The sequence below is a fragment of the Schistocerca piceifrons genome, chromosome 1, assembly GCF_021461385.2.
Source record: "Schistocerca piceifrons isolate TAMUIC-IGC-003096 chromosome 1, iqSchPice1.1, whole genome shotgun sequence".
NCBI lineage: Eukaryota > Metazoa > Arthropoda > Insecta > Orthoptera > Acrididae > Schistocerca > Schistocerca piceifrons.
In genome coordinates this window covers 459,268,502-459,296,487 of record NC_060138.1, presented here as the reverse complement: position 1 = coordinate 459,296,487, position 27,986 = coordinate 459,268,502, and the positions used below count along the sequence as shown (strand labels likewise).

At 39.4% G+C, this 27,986-nt stretch overlaps 1 protein-coding gene across 2 annotated transcripts in view; it reads left to right on the top strand.

Moving 5' to 3' along the window:
* Positions 1-27,986, top strand: part of LOC124792931 (erythroid differentiation-related factor 1) — a 223,155-nt gene that overhangs the window by 13,549 nt on the left and 181,620 nt on the right. For both annotated transcript variants that reach the window (XM_047257980.1, XM_047257981.1), the window contains exons 2-5: positions 18,942-19,186; positions 26,266-26,371; positions 26,516-26,662; positions 26,927-27,079. In XM_047257980.1, the coding sequence (XP_047113936.1) occupies positions 18,942-19,186; positions 26,266-26,371; positions 26,516-26,662; positions 26,927-27,079 (651 nt within the window). The remainder of the gene's footprint in view (positions 1-18,941; positions 19,187-26,265; positions 26,372-26,515; positions 26,663-26,926; positions 27,080-27,986) is intronic.

The following is a 27,986-nucleotide window of genomic DNA, read 5'->3' as shown; positions in this document are numbered from 1 at the left end:
ACATACAGCACAAAGCGTACAGGCCGGCCTCATCTGTTGACTGACAAACTGCCGTCAGTTTAAGAGGGTCGCGATGTGTAATAGGCTAGCATATCCTATGTGTAATAGGCTAGCATATCCTATGTGTAATAGGCAAGCATCCATCCAGACCATCACACAGGAATTCCAAACTGCCTCACGATCCACTGCAAATACTATGACAGTTAGGCGGGAGGTGAGAAAACTTGTAATTCATGGTCGAGTGGCTGCTCATAAGCCACACACAACGCCGACAAATGCCAAACAATGCCTCACTTGGTGTAGGGAGTCTAAACATTGGATGACTAAGCAGCAGAAAAACATTATAAGGAGTGACAAATGACATACACAATGTGGCAATCCGATGGCAGGATGTGGATATGGCGAATGCCCGATGAACGTCATCTACCAATGTGTCTAGTGCCAACAGTAAAACTCGGAGGCGGTGGTGTTACAGTGTGGTTGTGTTTTTCATGGAGGGGTTTGCACCCCTCATTGTTTAGTGTGGCTCCATCACAGTGCAGGCCTACATTGATGTTTTAAGCACTTTCTTGTTTCCCACTGTTGAAGAGCAGTTCAGGGATGAATATTGAATCTTTCAGCACAATTGAGCAGCTGTTCATAATGCACAGCCTGTGGTGGAGTAGTTACACGACAGTAACACCCCTGTAATACTCTGACCTGCACAGAGTCCTGATGTGAATCCTGTAGAACACCTTTGGGATGTTTTGGAACGTCAACTTCGTGCCAGGCTGCAACAACTGACATCGATACCTCTCCTCAGTGCAGCACTCCATGAAGAATGGGCTACCATTCCCCAAGAAACCTTCCAGCACCTGATTGAATGTATACCTGCGAGAATGGAAACTGTCATCAAGGCTTAGGGTGGGCCAACACCATATTGAATACCAGCATTACCGATGGGGTGCCACGAGCTTGTAAGTCATTTTCAGCTGGGTGTGTGGATACTTTTGATCATGTAGTGTAGTCCGAAGGCCCGATGGAATACTTGTCAGATTCTATAAAGAATTCACAGCTGCGTTAACCCCTCTTCTAACTATAATCTATCGTAGATCCCTTGAACAAAAAACCGTACCCAGTTCTTGGGAAAAAGCACAGGTCACATCTGTCTACAAGAAGGATAGTAGAAGTGACCCACAAAACTATCGTCCAATATCCTTGACATTGATTTGTTGTAGAATCTTACATCACATTCTGAGCTCAAACATAATGAAGTATCTTGAAGAGAATGAACTCCTCATGCCAAACAACATAGATTTCAAAAATGTTGATCATGTGAAACCCAACTCTCACTTTTCCCACATGCCACTCTGAAAGCTTTGGGTCAAGGCAGTTAGGTAGATCTGTATTTCTTGATTTTGGAAAAGCATTTGACTCAGTACCACATCTACACTTATTGTAAAAAATATGATCATATGGGGTATCAAGTGAAATTTGTGACGGGATTGAGGACTTTTTGGTTGGGTGGACGCAGCATGTTATCTTGGATGGGAATCACTGTCAGATGTAGAAGTAACTTCAGATGTGCCCCAATAGTGTGTGTTGGGACCCTTGCTGTTCATGATGTATGTTAATGACCTTGCAGACAATATTAATAGTAAAATCAGGTTTTTTGCAAATGATGCACTTATCTGTAATGAAGTACTATGTTAAAGAAGGTGCATAAATATTCAAATAGATCTTGATAAGGTTTGAAAGTGGTGCAGAGATTACTTTAAATGTTTGGAAATGATTACTGTAAATGTTTAGAAATGTAAAATTGTGCACTTCACAAAATGAACAAAATGAAAAAAAAGCAACATCCTACTTCTATAATATCCGTGAGTCACTGTTGGAATTGGCAAATCATACAAATATCTGGGTGTGACAATTTGTAGGGATATGAAATGGAATGATCGCATAGGTTCAGTCATGTTTGAACCTAGTTCTCTGTTTTAAATAACAGGAAAAGTGGAGCACTTACTTTAAAATTTTGTGTGCACCTTCCTTAAGTTGTCAGGAAGGAGATAGTAGTTTTTTTAGGTTCGGCTAGGCTAATCACTATTTTTAATTTCTAATCACCCAGCCACTCACAAGTGGGTAAAAAAGTTTTAATATTTGTGTTCAGCCACTCAGTAAGCAATATTTTATTACAATTTTCTTATCTGCTTTTAGGTATACTAATTAGATGTTTAACAACATTCTGGTGATAATAGGATGGATATTTTAAGTGTTGTGTGTTTTAGTGTATCTTCTGGACTCACCCCAAAACATTGGATGATTTTAATGTGGAGTAAGTTATCCAGTCAGTCTCATTTTCCTGTGATTATCCATATATACCCATTTTATGATTTTATAAAAGAAATTTCTATAATGACCTAAGTATTTGATAGCAGTAGGACAAACACTGTTGGCATTGGTGAGGTTGAAGTGATCAGTTCCCTCAGCAAGTTTGACCTTGAATGGAAGTAACTGCATAGTGCACTTAAAAACCTGCTGATACATGAAAATGTTTCATATTGCTATTTTTCGAATTGTGCTTAGTATTTTTTGTCCACCTCCCTCACTACTACCACTGCAAACTTCACACTGTAACAACATAAGTCAGGCAGTGTGAGCATTGATTGGATTTTGTTGGTGGTTTTGTTTAGGGTGTTGGTGTCAGCTTTGCAGTTCTGGCATGGAATCACCCTCTTTATTCTTGTAAAAACTGACATTACCAAACATTCTTAAAGAAAGAGTGTTACTATATGCCGATGTGATAAAGTCACAGTAATACTGATTTTGAGAAAAAGTTCTTTATTCACTTTACTAAATGCGTTTTCAGCAAGGATGCTGATGACCATAATGTTGGACAACCTACCACCACCACCACCACCACCACCACCATCACCACCACTACCATGAGTACAGGCTGAATACATAGGCACAGGATTGATCAGTCTAAAGATTTAGCTAGATGTATCAGATATGCTGTATTGCTACTAATGCCAGAAATTTTGGAAGTATTATGCTTGTTTATATTTGTCTTACCCCTTGCAAGAAATATGCCCAAGCAACACAATGTCAGGCTTGCTACATTGCACATGCTTGAGGATTTTCACAACAAGTGGTCAGCACTATGCTTGTACTGTATGACCAGGTAAAATTTATGGCCGAGGATTTGGGAAGTAAGTGGTGGTTTCACTTGGACTGTAGTTTCAAGGGAAGAAAACATTCCAAACCATGTAGCCCACAAACTTCTCAGACTGAGAAGTTGAACAGCAGTAGTAGATGTATCCATGGACACAAAGAGACCTAGGAAACTTAATTAGTACAGGAGATATATGTATCAGGCTGCCCCTTCTGTGGCTCAGTGCCTAGTACAGAAACTCAAAACCTTTCATTGCCCCAAACTATCAGACAAATACAGAGTGATCGTGGTCAGAAAACAGCATCATATTCAAAAGAAGCTACAAGGCTCGTTGGACGTTCAGTCACTCTAATGAAGTTGTAACAGTGGGAAAAGAGTGAGACGTTACACCCTATGAAGCTCATTTTGTCTGTTGGGCCTATTGAAGATGCTACTTTATAAAAAAATAAATTAAAGTTTGCTGGTTGGAGCCCTTTTGGTCCACAGTCAAAACACTGTTAGTTGAGAGCTCACCACTTGTATTTTATTTGGTTTATGTTTAATAGGACCTTAGAACATTTGCAACAAAGAGTTCTTGTTAAATAAGTTCCATCAATAATAATTATAAAATGTCTATATATGCTGTTAATTTCAAATTACCCATAGTGGGCACGAATAGGGAGTGCTAACAATGGCTGGCTAAGTGTTGGGAACCAACGTGTTGTTTTAAGATTTGGAGAAGGAAAAAAATCATGTTGATTGGAACAGATGAGAATCTTAATCATTATTACGAGTGTAATATTTCCTATATTTTGCGTGATTTAAGAAGTTATTATGAAAATTATTTCAATTAAGGGTACATAATTTTCCTGTAGGTGGAGCTATCTTTCTCCTAGCCATCCATGTTTCTACACCTTGCAGTTGTCCTATGAGCCATTCCAGCTTAGCCATTTCTCCATTTCTGTTGATCTCATTGTTAGGTATCATTTCCTTTCACCTGTTTCCTCTTAATTTAAAAATATTTTCTGCTTTTGTCAGTTAAATTCACTACTTCCTGTGTTGTCCAAAGATTCCTACATGGCCTTGTCCTGTTACCTATGTGATCCTCAGCTGTCTTCACTATTTCATCTCTCAGAGCTACTCATTCATCTTCTATTGTATTTCCTTTCCCCTCTCTCACTCCAACATTGCCTAATGCTTTCTGTGAAACTTTCAGCAATCTTCGGTTCTTTCAATTTATCCGTAAATTCCTACCTTTTTTGCAATATCTTCAGTTTCAATCTGCAGATCATGACCAATAAATTACGGCCAGACTTCACATCTGCTCTGGGAAATGTTTTACAGTCTGAAATGTGGTTTGCAATCTCTGTCTCACCATTACACAATCAGTTGAAACCTTCCACTGTGCTCAGGTCTCTTACAAATATATAACTTTCTTTTATGATTCTTAAACCAAGTGTCAGCAATGATTTAATTTTGATCTGTAGAAATTTCTATCAGGCGGCTTCCTTTTACTTTCCTCCCCTCCATCCATGTTCTACTGTTTTTTTCTTCTCTTCCTTTTCCTACTATTGAATTCCAGTCTGCCATCACAATTAAGTTTTTGTCTCCCTTAACTATGTGAATAATTTCCTATATCTTATCTTTATCTCTTCTTCATCTGTGGAGCTAGTTGCCATGTAAACTTACACTGCTGTGGTGATTATTGGCTTTCTGTCTGTTTAGACTACTATAATTTGTTTGCTATGCCATTCATAGCAGCTTACCCGAGTTCCTATATTTTGTTATTCATTATTAGGACTACAGTTGCATTACCCTTATTTGATACTGTGTTGGTGACTGTACTTAACCTGACGGACAGTCCTGTTCTTCATGCTATTACGCTTCACGAATCCATTATATTTTAGTTCAGCCTATCCATTTTCCTTTTTAAATTCTCTCACCCACATACCCAGATAATTAATCGGACATTCAGCACTCTGAGTTGTGGAATGTCAATTCTATTTTTCTTGATGATGACATCGTCCTGAGTAGTCCCTGCCCAACATCTGAATGAGGGACTATTTACCTCCCGAATATTTACCCAAGGATGATGTCATCATCATAAGCCATACATTAAAGCTGCTTGGTCTCAGGAAAAAATAGCTGTGGCTTCCCCTTGCTTCCAGGCATTTGTAGTAGTAGCACAAGCAAGGCCATGTTAGCTAATGTTATAAGACCATATCAGCCAATCGCTGAGTCTGTTTTGTGACTGCTGAAAAGACTGCTTCCCTCCTTTCAAGAACCATGGTAAGTCTAATGCCTCCACAGATACCCCTCCAATGTGGTTACACATATCATATGGCTGCCTGTATCATTGAGGCATGCAGTCCACCCCACTTTGGCAAGATTCACACTTCATGGAGTACACTACAATTTTGAAAACTTGGTTAATTTGTGCACTTGCATTGTAGGTGTGCCACATGCTTTGTCTTCAATGAAAAGTAAAGCTGTCCTCAACACGAAGATTGTTTTGAATGCTGCAGCACTTCGCTAGGCACATTCCTATTGGGAATAATACAACCTTGCCATCCTCTGACCTTACAAATGACCTACCCAGCCATTTATGGGTAGGAGGGGGTGGGGTGGTCCTAATATTTAATGTGGACTAGGAAACATGGTGCACCTTGGCATTTTTCATATTGTCAGATGTGATAAGTGATAGAAAAAAAATCCTTGGACTGACTGGCAATTCTACCCTAAACCTCTGTATTTGTAGTTTGGCATGTACCCATCAAATCACAGAACTTTTCTAAATTATTAGTAGTAGCAGGAAGACATATCGGTGTGAACTCTTACATTCTGTAATCTGTTCCATCAGATCTACGGTAGTTTGAGAAACTATAAGGGCCACTTCCAATTAAGGTGGAAGTGCTAATTTACAAGTGTAATACAAAGTGGAAACCTCCATATGAACCCAAAGGACATGACCCAGACTGTGCCAGAACATTTCATTAGACATTAGCACTACTCCCAGTAAGGGTCCACCTCAGAGGTGGAACTTAATCCTTCCACAGATGAAACTTACAACTAACCTTTCTTCCCAGGAAAGTTGCATGTTACTCTTTTGTAGCTCATTAGGCAACACATACTCATGATAGAATTTATAGCAATGTGTTTCATTTTTCATGCAATGTGAGAAAAATGGTAGTTTTTCAAACCTTGGAAGGACAATACTGACCTGAGTGGTTGTCATAACATTGCCCTTAACCATATAGGAAAGACCCGGATGTGAATGTCAACTTTATCTGGGCTTCTCGATCTTGACAGTTTCTTAGTCAGTTTTCTTGTGGATTCAGCAGATAGAATTCTGTCATTGATAATGTGGTGTTAAGGTGGCTATACAATAGGCTCCCCCAAGCAGTCAAGCATATATATGATGATAGTACCTGGAGACTTCCTACCTAAAGGGGATGATGGAAATGGCGCATAGTACCTGGAGACTTCCTACCTAAAGGGGGTGATGGAAATGGCACATCTGAAGATTCTTTCAGTGTCCTACTTATCCCAGTGCCACAATCAGTGATATCCTGCCAAAACAGTTTAAGTAAGAGAATGGTGTCGCCTCGAGGCAATATCTAACTGCAAGCATCTTATCATTCCAATAAACAGTAAAACAGCCTAAGTTGTGTGTTGATTGAAATGTTCATTCCTGTTGGCTCCTTTTCCAACCATACTACAGTACCCCATCAGCTGCAATTGAGTGAGAGGTTGGACAAGTGATTGGATCATATGGATTTCAGAGTCTCCACTGAGATGTGCACATGCACTGAGATTGCAAATGAAAGATGAAGTAATGAGTGTATAGATTTTTTAGATTACAGGGTGTCATATTTTATAACAATCTTTTGTTGTCTCCCCATGTACAGGATATCAAAGGTAGCCAATTGTAAGTTGCACCAAGAGGCAAAAATTATGCTTAAAGGTTAGCTAATCTTTTTACATAGCTACCTTACTAGTGGTCTTCCTCCCCAGGTATCATTCCAATTTTCCACATGCTCACATCGGAAACCCAAACTTTTCTGTTAGGAAACAAGTTGGCCAACCTCATAAAACACTCTCTAGTCATTGCTCTTGCATGCCAGTTTAAGGCTGCACAGGTCATCAACAGTACAGTGCAATGGATTATCTGTGCTTCAAAACAATCCCATTTTAGTCCCACAGGGTGAAACATTTTGTCGTATTTAAAGACTTGGCTTGTTTATCCATAAGTTTATCTTAAATTCCACATAAGTTCAGAAGCTTCACAGTACCACAGCTAAAACTGAACAATCTTTCGAATATTTTCACAGTTTGAGGTGGTGCAGTTGTAAGAAACTTGGAATGACAGTAGTTCAGATCCCTATTTGACCATCCAGATTTCGTTTTTTTGTGCTTTCCATAAATCATTTATGGGAATTTATGGGGACCGATGACCTTTGCATTCTGGTCCCTTCAACCCCACAAACCAACCAACCGGAAATTACGGGATGCTTCCTTTGAAAACAAATGCGGTTGATTTCCATCCCATCACAGTCACAGCTTGTGCTCCATCTCTAATGGGCTTGTATTCAATGCGAGAGAATTAAACCTCAAATCTTCCTTTGTAATGTTTCATTCTCTCACCAGTCACATTACCATCCCTCAACCATTTTAGGAGTTCCTTAATACAATGTGGCTTTACGAACTATTCTCATGTACGTACATCATGGAACCATCTTATCTCATGCTCGACTACAGAGTCTTCATTTCCTGAAAGCTGATGACTCCATGTTTCTTGTCCTTACAGATAAGCAGGCTATTGCTTTTGTGTGTTTCTGCCACCATGATGCTGCCAACAAACTTGCAGAATTTTCTGAAAACCTCAGTCCACTCCTGTGACATCACTCATATTTAAATTCACAGAGTTTCTAACTTCACCTAAACAATACACTCACACTTGTTAACTTCTTCCAAAGGTAAGTATTAAGGTCATCCTGTAGTCATCAATTTTGAAGAACTTGTAGTGAATACAGCTCACAGATCACTCCACACACATCCATTGGCAAAGTTACAAATGACCAATATGCGAAAGACCACTATTTCTGGTGAGGAGTAGACTGTTACCTGCAGTGGTGCGAGCATTGAGTGTGAGCGGTTGTCAGATTAGCAGGACAATAATCGTGCTTGTAGTAGCTATTTAACTCGTTTGTATTATGAACCAATTCAGAGACTTATCTTTAGCTGAGTGTACCATTTACTAAGAAACTATAGAAGGGAATGCTCCTGGGTAGGGAATGCAAATGGTAACCTCCCAAGGCTAGTGGGCAGGTACCGACTGGGCAACGATTGCAGCATTTAGCGGTAACAGACAGGACCACTAAGACTCAATCTGTAGTGGGTACCACCTCAGATGTGTGTTTCCTGTTGCCTACTGTGACAGCTGTGAAGACCATCTGAGTGGTGATTTATTGTCACAGATGTGATCCTTACTATCACAGGGCTGGATTTCTTGTCCTCCTCTAATCTCATCGAGGACAAAAGGAACACTTCCATTTTGGTGCTGGATCATGTAGTTGAAGGTTGCAGGCCAGCCCACAAAGTGCAGTGATCTGTCGGTACTCTTCTTTGCCATGTCCCTGCCCCTGGTGCACCTGCTAAACGAGTTTCTGCCAATTGTACGACTTTTCAGGGTGCCATCTTCACTTCGTCCCTCCACAGTGCATCACCTGAGGACCTCACTTGGTCCCCCTGTTTTGTCAACGCTCACACGACTGGCACCCAACAAACTCCACATCAGAAAAACAGAATTCAATGCAGTGGTCGAAGCAGGTGTGGCGTGACCACCAGATACCATTCATTTGGTGCTGAAGAAACTGATTGTTTAACATGCCTGTCGAGACTACAGAAGACTTAACACTCAAAAGGAGAGGTTCCAAGGGGTGGGATCGTCTTATTGAAACCCCCTTTTCAGTGATGTAGCGTAGTCTCCCAGATATCACAACCTGTAGCAATACATCCTGGTGTGCATACTTGTGTGAGTAATTGACAAAATAGAATTTCTCAAGATGTATTAGAGCCTTAAAAATACACTAACTGATAGTGTTATATAGCTGGCATGCTGAAGGTTGAGGTTTCATGTCCTGGTGGGTGCAATATACTTTATTCTCCGACCTTTTATCATTATGACTGCGACCTAAAATGTTCGCATTTAAAGAAAATCATTATTTTAATTCAGTTGATTTAAATACAGTATTTCATTTCTATTCCTCGGGTATGTCACTTTAATTATTGTTTATTCTCTCTCATTTTTTACTTACTTTTGTCCTTTTTCCATTTGGAATATTACACCAGGATGAATGGTTGCAGGATATAACAACTAGACCCATAACGTATACCGTTGTATAGGCAGCTTCTAAAAGCTGGTCCCACCCCTGGGAATCTATTGTTGCTAGACAATTACTGATCGATATAAGGGATTTTGCATGCCATATGGTGCGGCACATTGTTTCCTCAACCTTGGAGCAAATAAAAGGGAGCAAATAAAAGCCAAAAACCAAATGCAGTAGAGGACATCCATAAAATTACAATGACTACAGTCTTTGGACTATTTGAATACTCATACGTGCTCTGTGATGTGATGTTAAAAACATAACACGTATTTTTCAGTTTTTATCAATGATGTTTTGCATACATTGATTGTATGTTGGTGGCATCATATGAAAGACACCTGTAAATGGTTTTCCAATGATTTGATGACTGTGAAATCATAAATTTAGCCAAATGCAATATCAATGCCAAAGAGGAGATGGTCCGCCGAAGTCAGTGCGCAAAACGTATCGGTTGTTAGGGGTGACACACTTTTACCATCACTTTTTACTTTCACTGGATTAGGTCCATGTGCTGCTCCATGCCATCTTTGCTGGTCCCAAAGTACGTGATTCCTTGCCTGTCATTAGGACTGAAAAACTACAGGTGGAATTTCCAGCCTGCCAGACAAGCCTCGCTAAAGCCATTCTCATTACGCACCTGATTGCCAACATACCACTAGAGATTTTCTCGGATGCCTCATCCTGCATTGGCACTGTACTAAAACAATGTTAATGAGTACAGACAACCTTTGGTTTTCTTCTCCAAGAAGATCATGGATAAGCAGCTACTATTTTACACAGAACTTTCAGGCACATATGAAGCAGTTGTATTTCAGATTCATTGTTAGAAGACATGCCTTCACTGTATATGCAGACAATCAGCTGCTGGTTTTGCATTTCTGCTGCCATGGAATACTTGTAACTATTTTTCATTGCGAATCAACCTATTAAATGTGATATTGTAATTTATGACACACAATGTGCAAGCAAGCAGTTCAAAAAATGTCACTGCCGACATTTTACCTTGAGTGGAAAGCATTTCTATTCCAGTGGATTTCTTTCAGCTAGTGGCAGTGAAAAATGACAAGGAGTTGAAGGACATACTGATAGTTGAGACAACTCTGCTCTTGCAACACACGTCACTGCCAGGCACTGAGTAGCTGATATATTGTGATGAGTCACCCGACCGGCACCAGTTTTTTGTACTTGCAATTCTATGATGGTGGGTTTTCAACTTTCTTCATGGACTCGACTATCTGGGAAACTGCTGTGAGGGCAGTACTAATGCAGCATTTTGTATATCCCAGTGTATAGATGGACTGCTGTACAATGACTCAGACCTGCATTACATGCCAGAAGTGCAAAATGATATGGCATGTACAGGGATTGAAGGAAAATATGGAAACACTACAAGAAGCGCATGCTTGAACATAAATGCAGACACTAGCTGGGCCTACAGATGACACTGTTGTATTTGAGTACGAGCAGCACCTGTGCAATGCCTCATTACACTTCAAGTGTCAGTCGAGGTCAGAAGTGTGCTCTATGGAGTCGTGAGCACATAATGTTGGAGCTGAGCTGGAACATGGGCATATTGTTGGTGTTCATGTGGTGGATGCTTTCCTAACCAAGGTAGCCCAAGTGTTAGGTGCTTCAAGAAACACTGTATTGAAGATTTACACTGAATACAGAGGGAGCAGAAATACATCATCTGCTAAGTGAGTACACATACAAAAGTGTGTGTTGAGTGATTATGGCAGACAGCTTTCAGCGACAGGCTATGATGGCTTCGGTTGCACAGCTTGAAGCTGCAGTGGATGGGCATCACTTTTGTGGGCCAGCCATGGGGATCCAATGGACATCCAGCACGTCTGAGTCTTCTAATTGGTCCTCACCAGTGGCTAGCCCAGTTACTACTCGCCTCAGGGTGTGGCAGCTTGCGAAAGACTTCCCAGGGAGTCGCACTGTCGCTCAGCCCGATGCAGTCACCTGTCCTGTTTCAGAGGAAACCTTTCAGCCTGTAAGATCTGGGCAATTGCAGAGGGTGAGATTATTGGTAGTTTGGAGCTCCAGTGTTAGGCATGTTATGGGTCCCCTTAGGAACATGACTGCCAAGAAGGGGAAGAAAGACAATGTGCACTCCGTGTGCATACCGGGTGGAGTCATTCCAGGCATGGAACAGGTCTGCAAGGAATGCGTCCTTCTGGATGCCATGAAGAGCACAGGGTGCAGCCAACTGCAGGTGGTGGCTCACATCAGTACCAGTGATGTGTGTCACTGTGGATCGAAAGAGATTATCTCTGGTTTCGGGTGGCTAACAGAAGTAGTAAAGGCTGCTGGTCTTGCTTGCAAGATGAAAACAGAGCTCACCATTTGCAGTGTTGCCGACAAGACCGATTGTGGACCTCTGGTACAGAGCCGAGTGGAGGCTCTGAATCAGAGGCTTGGATGATTCTGCAACTGTGTAGGCTGTAGATTGCTTGACTTGCACCATAGGATGGTTGGGTTTTGGATTCTGCTGAATAGGTCAGGAGTCCACTAAATGCAGGAGGCAGCTACATGGGCAGAAGGGGCTGTGTGACATGGACTGGGTGGTTTTTTAGGTTAAACAATCTCAGGAAAACACGAAAAGAGCTTCAGTCTTTAAGGGTGCAGGGTGAACACAGGAAGAATATAGATACAGGAACCATTTGTGCAACAGTTGTAAATTGTCATAACTGTGTTGAGAAAGTACAAGAACTCCAAGCACTAATAGAAAGCAGCGATGCTCAAATCATTATAGGCACTGAAGACTGGGTAAAGCTGGGGTTAAGTTCAGCCAAAATTTTTGCGAAGAACCTAAAGGTGTTTCGAAAAGGATAGTCCAAACACAGTTGGCAGTGGTGTTATTGTTGCTGTTAGAAGTAGTTTAGTGTGTTGCGAAATTGAAATAGATAGTTTCTGTGAGTTAGTATGGTCAGAGGCCATTCTTGGCAATTGGAATAAAATAATAATTCCCAATGCAGATGATACAATTGCTGAAAGATTCAAAGAAACCTTGAGTTTGATTTCAAACACGTACCCGACTCCTATAATTGTAGTTGGTGATGACTATTTTACCCTCAATATGTTGGTGAAAATACGTGTTTAAATCAGGAGGTATGCATAAAACATCATCAGAAATTGTGCTAAACATATTCTCTGAAAATTATTTTGAGCAGTTAGTTCAGGAGTCCACGTCAATAGTAAATGGTTGTGAAAACACACTTGACCCTTTAGCAACAAATAATCCTGAGCTAATAATGAGCATCAAAATGGATACAGGGATTTTTGAACACTGGGATGTCATAAGGACCTTGAATATTGTAAGCCGCAAATCCTCGAAAACTAGACGAAAAACATACCTATCCAAAAAGTAGATAAAAATTCAGTTGTTGCCTTCCTTAGACAGTCTCAAATCATTCCAAATTAACAGTGTAAGTGTAGGCCAGATGTAGCTTGAAAAGCCAAAGTAATAGTATCAGCAGCAATTGAGAGATTTATATCAAATAAATTAACAAACAATGGAGCTGATCCTCCTTGGTGCACAAAACGGGCCAGAAAACTGTTGCAGAAACAATGTAAAAAATATGCCAAATCGAAATGGATACAGAATCTCCAATGGATACAGAAGCTCGAAATTTAGCGTGGACTTCAGTGCGAGATGCTTATAATAGCTTCCACAGCAAAACTTTGTCTCAAAATCTGCCAGAAAATCCAAAGGGATCATGTTCGTACGTGAAGTACGCTAACAGCAAGACAAATCAATGCCTCGTTGCACGATAGCAATGGAAATACTATTGACGACTTCACTTCCAAAGCAGAGTTGCTGAACACAGCCTTCCGAAATTCCTTCACCAAAGAACACAAAGTAAATATTCCAGAATTCGAATCAAGAAAAGCTGCCAACATGAGTAAATTAGAAGTAGATATCCTTGGAGTAGTGAATCAGTTAAAAATCACTTAACAAAAGCAAGTCTTCTGGTCCAGACTGTGTATACCAGTGAGAATACTTTCAGAGTATGCTGATACAATAGCTCCATCCTTAACAATCGTAGACAGCTGTTCACTCGATGAAAGCTCTGTACCCAAAGACTGGAAAGTTGCACAGGTCACACCAATATTCAAGAAAGGTAGTAGGATAAATCTACTAAATTACAAGCCCCTATCATTAACATTCAGAAGGATTTTGGAACATATAATGTATTTGAACATTATTAATTACCTCAGAGAAAATGGTCTATTGAAACACAGTCACCACAGATTTAGAAAACATCGTACTTGTGAAACACAACTACCTCTTTACTCACATGAAGTGTTGAGTGCTATTGACAAGGGATTTCTAATTGATTCTGTTATTCTAGATGTCCAGAAGGCTTTCGACACTATACCTTACAAATGGCTTGTACTAAAATTGCATGCTTATGGAATATCTTCTCAGTTATGTGACCGGATTCGTGATTTCCTGTCAGAGATGTCACTGTTCGTAGTAATTGACGGAAAGTAATCGAGTAAAACAGAAGTGATTTCTGGCATTTCTGAAGGTAGTGTTACTGGCCCTCTGCTGTTCCTTATCTATATAAACGATTTAGGAGACAATCTGAGCAGCCGTCTTAGGTTGTTTGCAGATGATGCTGTTGTTTATCTGCTAGTAAAGTCATCAAAAGATCAAAACAAATTGCAAAACAATTTAGAAAAGATATTTGTATGTAGCAAAAATTGGCAATTGTGACCCTAAATAACAAAACATGTGAGGTCATTCACATGAGTGCTAAAAGGAATCTGTTAAACATCAGTTACACAATAAATCAGTCAAATCTGATGATCATAAATTCGGCTAAATACCTAGGAATTACAATTACGAACAATGTAAATTGGAATGAACACATTGAAAATGTTGAGGGCAAGGGTAACCAAAAACTGCATTTTATTGCAGGACACTTAGAAAACCTAACAGATCTACTAAAGAGACTGCGTACACTATGTTTGTCCATCCTCTTTAAGAATACTGCTGCACGGTGTGGGTTGCTTACCAGATAGAACTGATGGAGTACATTGAGAAAGTTCAAAGAAGGGCAGCACATTTTGTATTATCGTGGAATAGGGGAGAGAGTGTCACTGAAATGACACAGGATTTTGGGTGGACATCATTTAAACAAAGGTGTTTTTTGTTGTGACTGAATCTTCTCATAAAATTTCAATCACCAACTTTCTCCTCCAAGTGCAAAAACATTTTGTTGACGCTAACCTACAACAGGAGAAACGATCACCACAATAATAGAAGGGAAATCAGAGCTCGCACAGAAAGATATATGTGTTTGTTTTTTCTGTGTGCTGTATGGAATAACAGAGAATTATTATGAATGTGGTTCGATGAACCCTCTTCCAGGCACTTTAATGTGATTTGCAGAGTACCCATGTAGCTGTAGATATAGATGTAGATGATAAAATTGAAACAAATGAGTCCTTGATCACAATTTGTTAGCCTTATGAACCAGGTTTCAACACTCCTAAGAGTGCATGATGTCCACCTAAAATCCTGTGTCATTTCAGTTTGCAACCTGTGGCTGTACAGGTATGAGCAGCCCTTAGAGACTTGCCTTCACACATTCCTTTTAAGTATTTTGTGACTAAAGCTCTTCTGGCTTGTTATTTATTTTATACATGACATGTAAGTACTGTGTCTGTCTTGTATTGTTAGTCAGTACTTACACTTTTTTTCGCATAAATTTGTAATTATATTATAGACCACTGTAAATGTCTAAATTCTGAACTCTTAGAAATGTTGAAACCTGGTTAATAAGACTAAAAACTTGTGACCGAGGGCTCATTTGTTTCAATTTTAACTTATAAACGGTGACTGGACCAAGCAGCCATGTTCAAAACTTTGAGATGTAGAGGAAGAGAATTGTGACTTAAAATAAGAGGACAACAGCTGCAAAAATCACTGCAGGACCGAATGTCACACTTGCAAATGCTATCAGCACCAAAAACAACATGGAGGGAGTTCCATAAGCTGAGAATTGGAGGGTAAGCTGAATTCAGAAACTACACATCAGTAATGCTAATGCTGCGACAGGAAAATGTGCCACTGAAACGATAAAACCTGGACTGTGGAGCAATGGAATTTGGTCAGATGACTCTTGCTGCACATTGTTTCCAACATCTGGTGTAAGCTGTTCCCAGCCTATGATGCAGAATGCTTGCTGCCAAGAGATAAATATGGCGGGAGTTGATGACGATTTGGCAGCCTTATTGTGGTATTCCATGGGCTTTATGATTACTTTGCAGATTGCATTACTGTCAAAGATTATGTTACTGTTTTTGCTGATCAGGTCCATCCCATGGTACAGTATTTGTTTCCTAATGATTATGCTGTACTACAAGACAACAGGGCTCCTGTTCACACAGCTTGCATCATACAGGACTGGTTTTGTGAGGATGAGGATGAGGATGAATAGTTTGCATCTTCACTGGCTAACAATTATTACTGAACCTTTGTGGCCTACTTTGGAGAGAAAGGTGCATAATCGCTATCCACCTCCATCATCATTACCTGAACTTACCACTATTTTGCAAGAAGAGTGGTATAAGATTCCCCTGAAAACCATACAGAACATGTGTTTACCCTTTTCAGTAGGAATAGAAGCTGTTTACAATGCCAAAAGTTTTCCTATACTGTATTAATCATAGTTGTATATTTGGTGTTTCCATGGTTTTCTCCTCCCTTTGTAGGTGCTCCGCTTGGAAGCTTTGACATCCCAGAGACACAATTCTCACACGTCCACCTATGCTTTGTAGGACCACCTCCATTCACATGTAACTACTGGTACTACATCATGATGATCAACAGATACACTAGGTGGCCAGAAGTATTCCTGTTGTAAACACAAACTGCTGAGGATCTGGTGCAGTTGGATTTCTCATTCCGGCTGTCACCAGCGTTTGTCTTCTGAGTGGGGTCGGCAGGGAGAGGTGGAAATATTTTGTGCAACGGTGTGGGTGTACAGGATACACATAACAAGTACTTCATCATATTGTGCAACTTCAAAAAATATTGTGGAACACCTACACCATTTCTTGAAGGACGCTATTTATTACGTGGCATGTGATGAATTCATGGATTGATGCCCTTCCAGCAGTGCTACTATGATTATGAAGTGTATTAAAAGAACACTGGTGTACAGTGAAATGTTTGTGAGTGTCAGGAGATTCATTAAAACCATGTCGCCACGCAGGGTAGCTGCACGGTCTGAGGTGCCTTGTCGCAGTCCGGGCGGCTCCCCCTGTCTGAGGTTTGAGTCTTCCCTCAGGCATGGGTGTGTGTGTTGTCCATAGCGTAAGTTAGTTTAAGTTAGATTAAGTAGTGTGTAGGCTTAGGGACCAATGATCTCAGTAGTTTGGTCCCACAAGACCTTATCACAAATTTCCAAAACCATGTACTGGACCTCTGTACTCACTTAGGATTTCCTTGCAGAACTCCTGAGACAAGTAGAAACTTTGTAACTGGGTGGAACCACAAGGCTTGGGAAATGACCAACTTTAGCTTTCAAGGACCTGACGTGGTCCACTGCACTGATTACTGAAGCTGCCCTGTCGAGGCCCATACACAGTTGTGGATTGAAGTATTAGTGCACTCACTCAGCTTTAAAGGGTTAGATACATTTAGTGTGCAAGCCAGCTTACCTAACTCAGAAGACACCACTGAAACACAAGCCACCTCGAGGCACAGAACACCTGTGACACTGTAGCTGCTGGCCATGCTGCGTCATCCAAGCAGTGCTGTCTGCCTGGGAACCAACTGGCCACCATTCACCGAGGTGCAGTCATTTCTCACCATCCTCCAGTCACAATAGAAACTCATCATACATAAAAAGTGTAGCTCCGTTTCAATCCAACTGAGATAGCATAGTCCAACGTAACTTTTAAAAAATGCATTTTTTTTTTATTTCCTCTTGGGCGTGTGGTGCAACACCCTCAGCTAACAAGTCACTCCACAGATATCCATTGGCAACATCGTGAATGACTAACAGTGACAGACAGAAGACAGCTTCCTCTTGCTCTGTCAGACATGTGTCACGAGAATAACGAGCGGGATGACTATTGCGCTTGTAGTGGTTACTTAACTTGTTCGTACAATGAAGTAAAAAACTAATCATTGTCTGAAATGTAGCATTTACTAAGACTCTACAAACTTGCAGTATGACCAAGTGAGTTGGTACATTGATGTACATTTGGGTTGGAATTTCTTATGATTTCCTAATTTGCTTAATGCAAATGCTGGAATGCATCCTATGTAAAGACCACATCTGACTTCACGCCCCATCATTGTTCACTTCAAACTTGTTTTCCATCTGTAATGCCCCTATTATCAGTGGATGCTAAATTGTAATCTGATTTTCTTTGCATTGAATACCATCAACTTTGACTAACAACATCTGCAGTTTATTGCCAGAAATATGCATTTGTATGTTAGATTCTGAACTGTCCCACCCTGTCTGAAATCCTAGGTAAGTAACAAGCCAAACCTTCCATGAGTTATATTAATTTAGATGTTCTCATATCTGTTCATGTGAATGTTTACTGTCTGGTGTGGCAGATATAGATATTTAAAATTAAAACCCATGCTTACTCATCAGGTTGCTGGATTGTTTGTTAATCTATAATAATCATAAGCTTCTGAATCATTGCTGAGAAGATTGCTGGCAGCAATGTAGTCTTTCTTAGTATTATTCATGCTGTTTTACTAATTACTAGATAGTTAGATTTAGAATGTGTGCCTTCGTATAAAGAAATGGAAAAATGGTGTATTGATTGCCAGAAGACATGCTCTCATGTACTTGTTTTTGGTGGTACTATGCTAGTCACTTAGTGCATGTATGGCCCCTGCTGTGATTTCTGAGTGTCTGTCCTAGTTTTTGTATGCCTGGCAACTGAATAAATTAGTGATAGTCTAGTTAATAATATTAGTAGCAAAAATAATGTTTTATTGATTCATGTGTGTTGATACCTGATGATGAGCACTAGTGCCTAAAAACATGTCCACAAGAAATTATTGTCATAAGATTGACAATCTTTAAAGATTGTGAGGGACCATCATACACGCATATATACCATATTTGATTATAATGCTGACATGGAAAAGTTATCTCCCAATATGAGTAATGATTATAATTTCGTTGGAATATGCTTCCCTGAAGAATTTGCAGTGTTTATTACAGAGATTTATGGAATTTTGAAGACACTAGAGAAGGTAAATTGTGGTCAAGTGAGGGATTATGTGATATGTTAAACTCAAAAATTTATGATTACTCTCTAATAGTTAGTGTTGATTTTCAGACACTATGTTTACTCTGTAATATGAATTACACCTTATGTCGAAGTAAATATAAATTTCTTTTAATGACGAACTATCTTTGTTTTAGAATAACAAAGCTGAAAAGACGGAAGAGGTTGATGATGATTGGCGGAACTGCCCGTCACCCGACTCTCCAAGAAAACCAGTAAAATCAACAGCAGTTGTCAAGTATACTACAGTGCAAGCACCAGCCAACTTTGCAAGACTCCAGTGCAATACTAATTTAAATCTACCGCCATCCAATTGGCTCAGTAGCTCTGCTGAATCGTATGGATTACAGAATGTCCCTTTTCACTCTTCTGGCTTCTCTAGGTGAACTTATTGATGATATTAATATAATAGAGGGAAACATTCCACGTGGGAAAAATTTATCAAAAAACAAAGATGATGTGACTTACCAAACGAAAGCGCTGGCAGGTCAAAAGACACACAAACAAACACAAACATATGTCTGCTTGTGTCTGTATATGTGTGGATGGATATGTGTGTGTGTGCGAGTGTATACCTGTCCTTTTTTCCCCCTAAGGTAAGTCTTTCCGCTCCCGGGATTGGAATGACTCCTTACCCTCTCCCTTAAAACCCACATCCTTTCGTCTTTCCCTCTCCTTCCCTCTTTCCTGATGAGGCAACAGTTTGTTGCGAAAGCTTGAATTTTGTGTGTATGTTTGTGTTTGTTTGTGTGTCTTTCGACCTGCCAGCGCTTTCGTTTGGTAAGTCACATCATCTGTGTTTTTTGATGAAATTATTGATGATTATATTTAACATCTTTACATATTATAAATTGTTAGTCCCCCATCACATTTTTCTGCCTATATGTGAAGGCTAATCTTAGGAACTGGTGTAGGTATTTTGGTACGATTTTCACTAATATGTAGACTGCTTCATGAGGAAGATTTGTGTCTATAATTTATTTTCACTACACCAGACAAATCGTCTGGCCGTAGATATTTAGTGCTACCCATACTAAGTCAGGGAAAGTCACTAGTTGTATTATAAATATGCGGATTATACTGAAGCTTCATAACATATAGCTCATGTTGGTTAATACTGCATCAGAGTGTCATTAATACTCAACTGTGTATGCGTAATGACAGTTTGTTCTGTGTTATAATAATTATTATGAAAATAATCAGCAAAGCCAGCAATGGGTTACATATCATTGAACAAGTATAAAGTGGTACATAGATATATGCAGAAGAGTACTAACTATTTCAGTGCCCATTGCATTTGCTTATCAAGCCACTGTAAAGGCAAAGAAAGATTCGCATGTCAATATCCTGGATTTTCCATTGTTTGAAAGATTCACACATAAATTTCACACTGTGTCTCATAACAGAACTGCTGGAAACTCATAAGAAGAGACTGTGATTTGTGTTGAATATTGCTTCAGTGTGTGAGAGACTGTGCTTTGTCTTGAATATTGCTTCAAAGTGTACCTGTGATCATGTGTGTTTTAAAAATAGTAAATGTCTTTGTTAACAATTAATGAAAATTTCACCAGTTTCAACTAATTCTTCCTGGACTAGAGTAATTTAAATAAAATGCTGCATTTCTATACCCGCTGGCCATGTATACTACAGCCAGTCAACTAGGCACAAGCACACGAGCACATAAATCACCAGCTTGAAGGGTTAAAAGTCTGTTCTCTCAGCCACCAGAACCAAGCTTCAAAGCTGAACTAAGTGAGATATCACAATGATGAAACACAGGACTTGTATTCAGAACCCCATCAAGCCTTCTAGATATAAGTTTTCCATGATTTCCTTAAATCATACAGGATGAATGCTTGGGCAGTTCCTTTGGAAGTATAGCCAGTTTCTTTCCCCAAGCTGAGCTTGTGGCAAGTATGTGACCCATCATTAGCAGTACATTAAGTGCTAATCTTCATTCCTGCTTTCCATCCTTGAAGACTGTTCAAAGTACATTGTTTGAAATGACCTGTCGGCCCCATCTTGAGCATCATTGGGTTGCCAGCTCACAGCTTGCCAAAATATCTGGTCAGTTTTATTATTAGGTATGATGAGGGTCAAAGTGTACACCATATCGAGGATATAGATGATTCAGTTCTTTAATAGTACAATTGTCAGGCTGTTTAAGCATACATAATACATGCAATTCTGTACTGCTCAAGGCAGAAATTTGAGAGTACTTGTTAAAGTGAAAATGGTTAATGTACAAACCAGACAGATTCCCTAACCTGATACTCCAGAAGCTTAATGACCTTATTGAAGATGATGTCATTATGATGATTGTTTGAAAGAAAATCTGCAGAAAAACCAAGGAAAGTCTCAGTTTTCACAATTAGACTTGTTGGAATATCATTCTTCACCAATTGAATTACTAGAAATGTATTTAACTGCAGAAATTTAGAGGGATAACATTGCTGTTATCTAGCTTCATTAAGATGGGTTGTAAGTTGGTTTTATTAGCCAGAAACAGATTTAATGGAACTACGGCACAAGCTCTATGCATCTTTCAAGAATGTGATATTTTTGAGGGCTTTTGCCATTGTTGAATTGGACGTGACTGGACTCTGAAAATTCAGTGTAATATGAAGCTACTCCATGCTGCAATCAAACCTTCTAAATATTATGGTATGAAACGAAATGAACTTGGGTATGTCCATGAGAAATATCTCGTGCAGTTCGTATGTGGCTGGTTGCTGGAGGTTCTTGACAAATGAGTTGCTGCTTTATTTGATGGTTGCCATGTCAGGGAATTGTGCCTTGTAATTTGGAGAAAGTTAACAAATTCCTCACCATATTTGGCTAGGCATTATTGTGCTGAAATAAGACATGTGGATCTGCTTTAAGGAGTGCGGGTATTTAAGGTTTTTTGAATTCCTTAATATGTTGGCTGCTGTTTAGACTGCGTTCAATATGTATGAGTCTAGATCACATTTTGTATCCAGTCACAACCTAAACCATCACACTTAGTTCTTGTCTCATAAACTGCTTAGCAAAACAAAGAAAGTTTGAAAGTCTCCAGTGAATGCAATAAAGCCTGATCAAATGACTGTCACTGTAGGACAAGTTGAAGTTGTCCATAAGCACTGCATTTTGTTACTTGTAATTCAATGATAGTATTCATATGCCAGTTGCAGTCTGATATTTTTTGTGGCTTGACAGCAATGGAAACAGATTTGTTGGTATGTATGACACCAATCTAGCCCACAGAAGGCAAAATCAGAGTGTCAGTTGAGCCAGTAGTATGGTCTAGATGGCAACCATCCTGTGCTGTAGTTACATTGTGTGGTCCCATACCTATTCTTTGGTGAGTGTGGCCTCTTTTTATTCAGTGTGTAACCAGACACATTACTGTTGTAACAGCATGCACTTTACAAGATAAAATTTCAAAGTGTGACAAACCTATTTTCTGATGACATATCATTCTGTCTTTGTGATACTGAAGTGCTCTTTCATATTGTTGCTTTATTTGGTGACTATTTACTGAGTTAGGAGTAACATTGATTTTTACAGTCATACTAACTGTTAATCTTATATTGCTGCTACACTGTTCTATAAGTCCAAGGTTGGATTCATTTGGGATGTGTGTTCAAATTTTTTCTAATGCTATTGTAAATGTCTTGTGACTCCCGGGCTGGTGAAAACTTTACAGTTTGGTGCCATTTTGGCTACTTGTGTGTCAGATTTGTTCAATCTTTATTCAAGCAACTAAGATTGATGGTGGTGGTTATTTTTTGCAGTTTACAGAGGTTTTAATCGGGAGAGACTGACTTCATCATGATATGCTTGTTGTTGTTGTTGTTGTTGTTGTTGTGGTCTTCATTCCTGAGACTGGTTTGATGCAGCTCTCCATGCTACCCTGTCTTGTGCAAGCTTCTTCATCTCCCAGTACTTACTGCAACATACATACTTCTGAATCTGCCAAGGGTATTCATCTCTTGGTCTCCCTCTACCATTTTTACCCTCCACGCTGCCCTCCAATGCTAAATTTGTGATCCCTTGATGCCTCAGAACATGTCCTACTAACCGGTCCCTTCTTTTTGTCAAGTTATGCCACAAACTCCTCCCCAATTCTATTCAATACTTCATCATTAGTTATGTGATCTACTCATCTAATCTTCAGCATTCTTCTGTAGCACCACATTTCGAAAGCTTCTATTCTCTTCTTGTCTAAACTATTTATCGTCCATGTTTCACTTCCATACATGGCTACACTCCATACAAATACTTTCAGAAACGACTTCCTTACACTTAAATCTATACTCGATGTTAACAAATTTCTCTTCTTGAGAAACACTTTCCTTGCCATTGTCAGTCTACATTTTATATCTTCTCTACTTCGACCATCATCAGTTATTTTGCTCCCCAAATAGCAAAACTCCTTTACTACTTCAAGTGTCCCATTTCCTAATCTAATTCCCTCAGCATCACCCGACTTGATTCGACTACATTCCATTATCCTCGTTTTGCTTTTGTTGATGTTCATCTTATATCCTCCTTTCAGGACACTGTCCATTCCATTCAACTGCTCTTCCAAGTCCTTTGCTGTCTCTGATAGAATTACAGTGTCATCGGTGAACCTCAAACTTTTTATTTCTTCTCCATGGATTTTAATACCTACTCAGAATTTTTCTTTTGTTTCCTTTACTGCATGCTCAATATACAGATTGAATAACATCGGGGAGAGGCTATAACCCTGTCTCACTCCCTTCCCAAACACTGCTTCCCTTTCATGCCCCTCAACTCTTATAACTTCCATCTGGTTTCTGTACAAATTGTAAATAGGCTTTCGTTCCCGGTGTTTTACCCCTGCCACCTTTAGAATTTGAAAGAGAGTATTCCAGCCAACATTGTCAAAAGCTTTCTCTAAGTCTACAAATGCTAGAGATGTAGGTTTGCCTTTCCTTAATCTTTCTTCTAAGAAAAATCAAAAGGTCAGTATTGCCTCACGTGTTCCAATATTTCTGCGGAGTCCAAACTGATCTTCCCGAGGTCGGCTTCTACCAGTTTTTCCATTCGTCTGTAAAGAATTCGCATTAGTATTTTGCAGGTGTGACTTATTAAACTGACAGTTCGGTAATTTTCACATATGTCAACACCTGCTTTCTTTGGGATTGGAATTATTATATTCTTCTTGGAGTCTGAGGGTATTTCGCCTGTCTCATACATCTTGCTCACCAGATGTCGGGACTGGCTCTCCTAAGGCCATCAGTAGTTCTAATGGAATGTTGTCTACTCCCGAGGCCTTGTTTCAACTCAGGTCTTTCAGTGCTCTGTCAAACTCTTCACGCAGTATCGTATCTCCCATTTCATATTCTTCTACATCCTCTTCCACTTCCATAATATTGTCCTCAAGTACATTGCCTTGTATAGACCCTCTATATACTCCTTCCACCTTTCTGCTTTCCCTTCTTTGCTTAGAACTGGGTTGCCATCTGAGCTTTTGATATTCATACAAGTGGTTCTCTTTTCTCCAAAGGTCTCCTTAATTTTCCTGTAGGCAGTATCTCTCTTACCCCTAGTGAGATAAGCCTCTTCATTCTTTTACATTTGTCCTCTAGCCATCCCTGCTAAGCCATTTTGCACTTCCTGTCAACCTCATTTTTGAGACATTTGTATTCCTTTTTGCCTGCTTCATTTACTGCATTTTCTCCTTTCATCAATTAAATTCAATATTTATTCTGTTACTCACGGATTTCTACTAGCCCTCATCTTTTTACCTACTTGATCCTCTGCTGCCTTCACTATCTCATCCCTCAAAGCTACCCATTCTTCTTCTACTGTATTTCTTTCCCCCATTCCTGTCAATTGTTCCCTTATGCTCTCCCTGAAACTCTGTACACCCTCTGGTTCTTTCAGTTTATCCAGGTCCCATCTCCTTAAATTCCCACCTTTTTGCAGTTTCTTCAGTTTTAATCTGCAGTTCATAACCAATAGATTGTGGTCAGAGTCCACATCTGCCCCTGGAAATGTCTTACAATTTAAAACCTGGTTCCTAAATATCTGTATTACCATTATATAATCTATCTGATACCTTCTAGTATCTCCAGGATTCTTCCATGTATACAACCTTCTTTCATGATTCTTGAACCAAGTGTTAGCTATTATTAAGTTATGCTCTGTGCAAAATTCTAGCAGGCGGCTTCCTCTTTCATTTCTTAGCCCCATTCCATATTCACCTACTATTTTTCCTTCTCTCCCTTTTCCTACTCTCGAATTCCAGTCGCCCATGACTATTAAATTTTCGTCTCCCTTCACTACCTGAATAATTTCTTTTATCTCATCATACATTTCATCAATTTCTTCATCATCTGCAGAGCTAGTTGGCATATAAACTTGTACTACTGTAGTAGGTGTGGGCTTCGTGTCTATCTTGGCCACAATAATGCGTTCACTATACTGTTTGTAGTATCTTACCCGCTCTGCTATTTTTTTATTCATTAACCGACTCCTGCATTACCCCTATTTGATTTTGTATTTATAACCCTTTATTCACCTGACCAAAAGTCTTGTTCCTCCTGCGACCAAACATCACTAATTCCCACTATATCTAACTTTAACCTATCCATTTCCCTTTTTAAATTTTCTAATCTACCTGCCCAATTAAGGATCTGACATTCCACGCTCCGATCCGTAGAACGTCAGTTTTCTTTTTCCTGATAATGATGTCCTCTTGAGTAGTCCCCACCCCGAGATCCGAATGGGGGACTATTTTACCTCCAGAATATTTTATCCAAGAGCACGCCATCATCATTTAACCATACAGTAAAGCTGCATGCCCTCGGGAAAAATTACTGCTGTAGTTTCCAGCCGTTCGCAGTACCAGAATAGCAAGGCCATTTTGGTTAGTGTTACAAGGCCAGATCAGTCAATCATCCAGACTGTTGCCCCTGCAACTACCGAAAAGGCTGCTGTCCCTCTTCAGGACCCACACGTTTGTCTGGCCTCTCAACAGATACCCCTCCGTTGTGGTTACACCTACGGTACGGCCATCTGTATCGCTGAGGCATGCAAGCCTCCCCACCAACGGCATGGTCCATGGTTCATGGGAGGGGGGGGGGGGGGGGGATGATATGCTTATTGACTTTCAATTGGGTGACACAAACACTGTGAACCTTCACCACCAAGGGAATGAAATACCAGTGCCTGATAAGTTTAATTTGACATCAATAATTTTTTAAATTCCAGTTGTATGTGCAAGAAAGTCAAAACTGAAAGCAACGTAATCATAAATGGGCATATTATAGAAAGTTTGCTCAATGTTCCCTATATTTATTGATGTTTAATTATATTAATTTTTGAATTTCTTACTTTAAAACATGATTTTATAGAAATGCATATTTTCTTTCTACAAAGTTGACAACATCTCTCTTCTGTATAAACTTTCCATTGTCTAATCAGATATTTTTACTATCTTTCCTGCAGTTTCTGCATGGCTCATATGTTCCCAGATTGTGTTGGAGAAGTGGATGTTGTATCAGACGCTGAAAATATAAAAAATTTACTGAAGATCCCATACAGTAAAGGTCCAGTAAGTACAGAAAAAATGTTGAAATGGTAGTACATATGCTTGCTGTACAGCAAGTGGGAAAGTGTTTGCAGACATAATCTTACCAACAATGTGAACATAAATCATTGTGCACTTTGATGTTTTTAAAAGTAATACCCATTCTAGGTGAGCATGATGGTACATCGAATAGAAAATACATTGCTGATAGATGAATTTGATATACACAAACATCTTTTGCGGACAGCTGAATCCGAGTGGAAATGGCTGAAAAAGTTCTTCTATGAACACGTGTTCCAATCTCTTGGAGACAAGGTATGCTCTCTCCCTCTCCATCTCCTGCTTCCTTCTGCTCTTCCTGCATGGTGATTCTGATTTCTAATGACACTACTTTCATAATGCCGCTGTGATTTCGGTTCCTTTGGATTTATCAGTTCAGTTTATTTTCTAGAATTCCAGTGATATATGAATAATGTCTCTGGCATCTCATACTAGAAATAAATAGCTCCCATTAGTAGCAAATAATTGTGGGGAGTATAAGAAATAATTACATTTAAATTTTTAAAATCATCATTACAGGAGAAGATTGTTGTACATAAGGATAAGAGCCGATATGCTCTTCAGCAGAAGAGCCTAGTGTCCAAGTTTCTGTACCACAGCCTAGCAGTTACTGAACCAGGGTCACCACAAAAGGAAGATCTGCAGCCTGCAGATTCCATGCCTGTTGCTGAGGTAACTGTTGTAAGAACATGTTGGTTGAAGTGGAAATGAAGCAAAACAACACTCAGTTTGTTATATTCTGTCACTTTTGGCTTAATTGATTGTGAGAATGGTGAACAGTTTTGAGTTTTAAATTCCATCTCTTATTTGAACCATGAGTGGGGGTATTGCTTTTACATTCCAGAAGCTTCAATTGGTTTGTAATAGAAATGTAACCAAAATCCATTTAAAAAACAAAACTAGATAGTAGTTGACCAAGGGCAATGTGTTAGGTCTCATTTGTATAAGGGTATAGAAACATTACCAGAATTGTACATGCTGCATATTTGCATTATACATGGTTTTAATTGTGTTTTGTGGTTTATTATGCAAATAGAGACACTAATTTGGACAACTGGCATAAATATTTATAGTAACGCTAAGTAAAATTATGACCACAGGTGTTCACACAAAGGTTTGTGTTAATATCACAGGACAAAATATATTCTGTAATTTCAGAGTGTATTGAAATAAGGAAAATAATTATTTCATTGGAATGGTTTGTCATGAGCGTTTGATCCTTTTTTCTTTTTCTTTTTTCAGTGTGAATACAGGAATAACAATTCTGTTAGCTCTTCATTTTGTTTCTTGATATTGATTTGAGGCAGTGAAGCTTGTGTTCTGTAAAAACCATTATCAGAAGTTTTTGGGAGGAATTTTGAACAGAATTTGAGTTCTTATGTGTTTCATGGTGCTTTGTAGGTTGTATTTCATGAAACAGATTTCCCAGTGTACCTATTGCAGATTTGCAAAGTAAGTCTGATGAAGGCAATAAGAACACACTTTGATGCACATCTTGTGTTCTGAAGTAATGTAGTCTCTTCAGTGGTCAAACGTCTCTCTTATTGAGGACTGTTTTCTTGACACCAAATGCTTGTAG